Source organism: Bicyclus anynana, chromosome 1 (assembly GCF_947172395.1).
Source record: "Bicyclus anynana chromosome 1, ilBicAnyn1.1, whole genome shotgun sequence".
Classification (NCBI taxonomy): domain Eukaryota; kingdom Metazoa; phylum Arthropoda; class Insecta; order Lepidoptera; family Nymphalidae; genus Bicyclus; species Bicyclus anynana.
This window is the reverse complement of record NC_069083.1, coordinates 3,871,183-3,877,944: the sequence shown is the minus strand read 5'-3', so window position 1 is coordinate 3,877,944 and position 6,762 is coordinate 3,871,183. Positions and strand designations below refer to the sequence as shown.

At 41.5% G+C, this 6,762-nt stretch overlaps 1 protein-coding gene across 1 annotated transcript; it reads right to left on the bottom strand.

The window, feature by feature from the left end:
• Positions 1–4,672: 4,672 nt before the first annotated feature.
• Positions 4,673–6,373, bottom strand: LOC128198104 (uncharacterized). The gene has a single exon (XM_052881653.1). It carries the CDS (start codon positions 6,371–6,373, stop codon positions 4,673–4,675), a length of 1,701 nt encoding a protein of 566 aa, XP_052737613.1.
• Between the last annotated feature and the right edge of the window lie 389 nt (positions 6,374–6,762).

Below are 6,762 nucleotides of genomic sequence, written 5' to 3'. Positions count from 1 at the left end.
TGCAAGTAGTAAAATTTATGAGAGCATCGTAAGGCGAGCCCATCAATCCCGTTTAACGTCTAATGGCGGGCCACCGAACATTTGTCACCACGACGCGTTATTAGCTCTGTAGTCTTTAGATGTGATGCTATAAACTTGACAACTGTACCCCAATTTTTTTTTAAGTTTATATAACTACTATACAGTCTATATATTATAGTAAAATCTCCCAGTCTATCTATGCATACGTAAATTTTACCCCTTATTTGAATATTCTATTCCTCCCATGTGAATATCCTATTTACCAAAAAAAAATGAGTCATAAAGAAGTAGGTATAGCCATATGAATTAGCCATAAGAAATTAAATGTCACGTGTCTCAATCAGTGAAGGAAAACATCGTGAGGAAACCTGCATACCAGATAATTATCTTAATTCTCTGCGTGTGTGAAGTCTGCCAATCCGCATTGGGCCAGCGTGGTGGACTATTGGCCTTACCCCTCTCATTCTGAGAGGAGACTCGAGCTCAGCAGTGAGCCGAATATTGGTTGATGACGACGAAGACGACGATATGAATTAGCAGATGCCCGCGACTTTTTTTTATTCTACTGTACAAAAAATATTTTGGCAAGTTTATTTGATAACAGACATTCAATTTCTACTGTTATAATAAGAAAGTATGTAATAGATTGCTCATCAGCTATTTTTATATAGGCCTCTTATAAATTCCAAACACCAATTTCGAGCCGCCTGCATCCAGCGATGTCCTGCAACCCATAAGATGTCGTAAGTCAATACTGAATTTTCTGGTGAGGGTTCACTTTTTTAGCTTTCGAAATTACATCGTTTCTTAGAACTGTGTGCCCCATTGAAATTTAATATATAATATGTATGTAGATGGCAGTCAAAATGTATGTAAGTAACTAATTAAAATCGCAGCAAATGAAGCGTTAAATTATTTCAAAGTCTGTAGCTAGTAACAATCCTACCTCGACCGTAACCCCAAATTGAATGCATACGCGGTGTGCCGTATTTTGGAAAATTTATAGACAAACAGACTGTGCAATGTGCATTTTACGATAGTGAGTGTACCGGCCCACACAGTCGATGGCGAATTTATGATGCGTTCCGGCCGCGGGAAAAAACTACCTTCGTAAATAATGCTGCGCTCGATAAAGCTTCACGCTTTGTGTAACCGCGCTTAGACGTTAAATCAAAACTCTTTATTCGTGTATTGTGGATAGCTGTGTTAGAAGCTGCAAAGTTTTATTTTGCGAAGCAATATTTATTTTACCAAAATAATTAACTTTTGCTTAGCGTCTTCGGCGAAATTAAGGTCCACGATTTCATAATATTATTTATTAAGCTATTGCATAGCTTTTATCGCGGCGTTTGAGCGTAGCGACCGAATCCAGAAATTCCGTAACGAAAATAAACCTAACACCCCCATTACGACCGGCACAGCGGTGCAGCGCTGAAACTTCGTTTCAGTTCGTTAGACTTCGGCTCTGTGTTTGTGTGCATTTAACTTGACGTATGCGTGTAGACTAGCTGCAAATAATTATAATTGCATAAGTTTATAAAAAATGCTACGCAATAGCTTAATTTATTTATAGGCAGTCCTCGAATGCCACACGTATTTAAATTTATTCATTTAATACTCTTTATTTGTACAAACAAGAATTAAAAAAACAAGTAAAACATATATATAAGAAGAAATAGGATACAAAAGGCGGCTTTATCGCTTAGTAGCGATCTCTACCAGCGCATATTATGACAGCTGAATGTGGATAGTATCAACTACAGTTTTCCGTCATAGAGATTGATAAAATTTATTTATTTAGATTTGAATTTTTAAGAAAAATAAATCTAGATTTAAAATTTATTTATTAAGATATAAGATAGACTTTACTTCGTAATTTTATTTATAAAAATTGAATCAATATAACAAAGTCAGTACCTAACAGAACTTTTTCGTAACAGTTATACCAAGTATGTACGTAAGTACTACCGGTTGCAGCTGTGTAGTTAATATTAATTGTTAATATTAGTTGACAAACAAAAGAAGCTTTAATTTATATTTCAACTTGTATTAGATGTTACGATATCGAAGAAAAATGGTTCCAAAGATTTCATTCATGCTGTTGAAAGTAAGTAGACATTTATAATATAATGTAAGAGAACAAAAGTTACCTTTATAAAGGTAGCGACATGTAGTAGTGAGAAGAGAGAACAATCGATGCGTTACCAGGGCGCTGTAATATGCCCACGTTTGAAACAAGGGCTGCGAGAGGCTTCCGTGTGCGACTCCTAAACGAGCGGATTCTATACTGTTGAGCTATAATAGTCCTATCTCAGACAAGTAAGACCTCATCATTTGCTTTCCCTGGGGCAATATTCTAATGATATGCAAGCTAATTATAATGCATGTTTTTACCATTATATTTATATTTTCTGGGCATTTTAATATCAATTTTATCCATAACTACATACCTAACTTATATTTAGGTACCTAATCTACCTAACACCCTAACCTTAGGAATAAAAAGTCAACAATAACAAATAATTTTATTACAGAACTCGAAAATTATTTTATTTATAATAATCCATAGTCGTAGACAATTTTTGTACTTCAATTACGAAATTTCAAATAGCTTTATTTATTTTAGAATCATTGTGTTATGGCCGCAAATCTAGAAAGGTTATGACTATTATTCCATGCTGTAAAGCGGTTTTTATTAAAATTGGTTATTTTTCTAGATATTTTCATATTGTAAGTATTGAAACAATTATTATTGCAATTGATTGAGTTATTCGATAAGTCTTAAGCTTATCTTGCATGTTTGTATCCTAATTCCATAAGAGTGGTTGTTGTCTAAAAAAATAAACATATAGATAAACATAAAAATTAAATCCGCGCATTTAGGAGCCCCCTGAAAGCAATCGTTGTACGCTGCAAGATCAAACGTTGCTAGGTCGCCAAACATTTGAGAATAGACACTCAAAGTTCTCTTATTTCGTAACGTTACACGCCGTCGTTAATTTATTGTTTGATGGCGGCTCCTTCCCATTTTCTTTTATTTGATGAACGAAATACAATGGAACTGTTATTGTTCTAGCACTTTTTTGCGTTCTATATTCGTATTTTGTGTAACCAGAGCAAACAAACCTTTTAACCTTTATATATCATTGTATTTTTTTTTATTTTTTCTCTTTAAGTCCATTGCTGTATATTCTTTCTGTACAATAGGTAGGGTGCCTTTGAGAGTATATTCAAACACCGTCTCAAGCTGTTTGCTTCCATTGGCTCCCTGCAAGTCGGAGGAAAGTGAGGTCGTGAGGAAGACTGGCTGTCAAAGGCTCTTAATCCTTTAATTTCCAAGAACTAAATGATTATCACCATTATAACAGCCTTCAGCTCAGTGGTAAAAGGGTCGAACTCATCACCGAGAGGTGGTGGTTTGATCCCTGCCCGCTGGACTATTGCAGTCCCCACTCCTACCACAATCTTTTGATATTGGTCATATTTAAAAAATATGGCAAATATTAAAAAAATATCTAATATCTCTCTTCGGATTTAGGGTAAGAATCTGAAGGTATAAAAAGTTCTACGTTATCGGATGCTATTCATCCGACTGTCGGACGGTGTAGAAAGTCATTTAATAAGACTTTTAAAAGTCTTCAACCAAGAGCACTTGTATATTTATGTCGTCAAAGTGCTGAGCCGAAAATAACAAAGACCAATACCATAATTGAGATCGTCGCCAGAACCACCCCAAACAACGCTTTATTATCTAAACAATAGAATTTAGATTAAGTCGCCGGCGCGCATAGAGCAACACGCTAGAAGAAGACATAGTACGTACGACACTCCATAATGCAATAGGTTCTGGTATGTGCGAGAGTTATAATAAATGGAATACTATATGGCCAGACCTACCATGTTGCTACAATACGGGTCAATTGACAAATTAAATACAAATATATGTTTATTCGTATGAATTTAAAGTAAAAAAGGCTTGTGCATCTTATTCTTACTACATCTTATACTTTACTTATTATAATCACACTATAAAAAACACAATATTTTATTTTTGTTTGTTAGTTTTTTACTTATAAACATTAATTTTTTACAATACAATGATGATATGTTGGATGCAAACTATGATACATTATCGCACTACAGTTTGCATTCATCTTATATGACCACTTGCCCGCAATATTCTCAGAGCACAGTTGCCTATATCTTCTCCCCTCTAACAGGAAATGCCAAAATGCTCATAGACAGCGTGATAATAGTTTTGTTTACGAGTACTCAGTTAAAGTTTAATTGAATCCGGGTAAGTGTTGGGTCGGGAAGCGAACCAAAACTTGATGGAGATTTAACGATTCTGTTATAGGCAATGTAATATCCCGGATTCGATTATCACTTTCTTACATGCCCCTTTTATTTTTTTTTTTTTTTTTTTGTCGCTGGGAAATGCGTTTACGCATCCCGTCCGGAGACTCCACAGTCGGAGCTGTGCAGTCTACGGCAGGGTATGTGGGACTCGCTGAACAACAGAATACCCACTAAAACCCAGCGGGGCCACCTGCGTCATATTGGGATGTTAAAGGATCGCGAAGTGCATGCACTTTGACATCCCGACGCGCTCTTCGCTTCATCTGGAGGACGCTAATATGGTGTGTCTGGTTCATGACGACATATTAGTATCCTCCCGCGCTGGACTCTTTTCACTGGCCCGCGGCTGGGGGCCGTTTCCTCCTTTAACAGAAGGGGGGCAACAGCTGTTGCTCCCCATTATGTGCCCCGACGACAAGCCCGCATCAGCACAGACGGCGCAACGCATAGTACCCACGCACCCCGCCGCCTTGTGTCCTTCGCCACCGCACCGGAAGCACAGTCTGCTCCGGTCCTTCTTTGAGAGGCAAACGGGGCCCGTGTGCCCCATGCTCATGCATCTAAAGCAGCGCAAGGGGCGTTGCTCAAGTGCACGGACATCGGCAGAACTCCAGCCAACCAACAGCCGCCCAGTGTCACAAATCTTCTTGGCTGCGTCCGCCGGGCAGTGAACTATAACCGAGCCCATTCCTCTGAGGCCCGGCTGCACGTCACCCACCTTCACTGCAGACTGAAGACAACCCCCAGCCCGGGCTACCGCCGCTGCAACTTTCTCATCCGTGGCAGAATCGTCTAAACCAGTGACCCAGAGGGTCACCATTTTTAATGGTCGGTTAACATCCGCTATACCGTCCAATGCCACCCTAAGTCGTCCAGCCAGTACCTCGGCTTGCTCCTGTGTCTGCCCCTGTGGTAGCTCAAGGAGTCTAGCTCCCGTGGCGGCTCGTCGTATTTTCATACCCGCACCAATGCCCAGCTCTTGCAAATTAATTTTTTTCTCAGCCAGTTCAAGGACCTGAGCATAGGTCACCCCCTTTTTTAATGCGTCTGACGTCATCGTAATAATAACCGCGGCGGTTTTAGGAACAACGACGCTTCGCTCAGCCTTTTTTGGGGTAGCTGCGGGAGGGGCCTTCGGAGGATCCGCTGGAGGTGCAGCAGCGGACGTTGCCGGGCTAGAGGTCTTCTTCCCTTTCCTTCTTACAACGGTTGCCCAGCTATCTGCAACCGGCGACGCCCCACTTGAGCCAGCAGTTGCCGGTGTAGCTCCAGGGGACGCCGCCGCTGCTTCAACGTTATGGATTATTGACTCCGGTGGATTGACTGTCTGTGGAGTAGCTGATCTGCGATCCGCCCCCAGAGGGGGACGAATAATCTTCTGTGGAAGAAGACGCTCCTCGATGCCGGCAAATCGGGCATCTAACATCACCCCGACCGAGGACACAATTGAAGCCTTGAATGCTTCAATTGTGTCTGCATCCAGTGTAGGTGCCGCGGTGCTTTTTGCCGTCCCACTTTTAGCCGCCGTTTGCATCTCGGAAAATTCACGTCGGTGAGCCTTCAACTCCGTTTTAATTTTTTCAATCTCGTTACGTAGCCGGTCATTGTCCTCACGTAGCCAGCGATTCTCTTCAGTCTCCGCCCGAGACGCGAGAGCCTCCACTATTTCCTGAAGTTCAGTCGCCGCCTCTTTAAAACGCCGTACAAATGAGCCCTTCAAGTTGTTAGACCGAGTGGCCATCTGCATGATGGCAGCGACATTCCGGCCCGCTGAGGCTCTCAACTCCTCAGACGTGAGTCCCGAGTGGTCCTCAAGGCATGAGGTCCCACTGACCGTCCCCTTCTCTGGCTCGAGGACAGGCTCCATCATCTCTCGTCGAACGATTCGGTCGTTAAGCATCTTATTAAAGGCCTCTTCTCGAGCTTCCTTCCGAGCGGCCAACAACTCCGCTCTAGCGGCACTAATCCCCGTGCCACGGGGCACCGGCGTCATGGAGCGTGATGAGTCTCGCGAGCTGGGCGAGACAGACTCCTCACGCCGTGAGAGCCGCGTAGCCGGGCCTAGGTTACGATAACCTGGGACCACGCGGCGACTTCTGCGTACAGGCGCAACCTCCATATTTGCCGACTGATCGTCGGCCATAATTGAATTTTACCCGCCTGGCAAGTCAGACGGGTCTGTGCCTAGCGATCAGCAGCTCAAATTACAAAGTAAAAATAATAATATCAAACTAGAAACATTAAACTAAACACCGACATCGAAATAACAACAACTTCCCATAAAAGGGGTTTTTTTTTATTTACTCTGAAATACAATAAAGACTACCCGAGAGTTCTGAAAACCCACAGACTAATAAAACAAATAAGCTAACAACAATTCCT

Coding starts and splice junctions, on each gene's coding strand:
- LOC128198104 (XM_052881653.1), bottom strand. CDS start 6,373: ATGACGCCGGTGCCCCGTGGCACGGGGATTAGTGCCGCTAGAGCGGAG.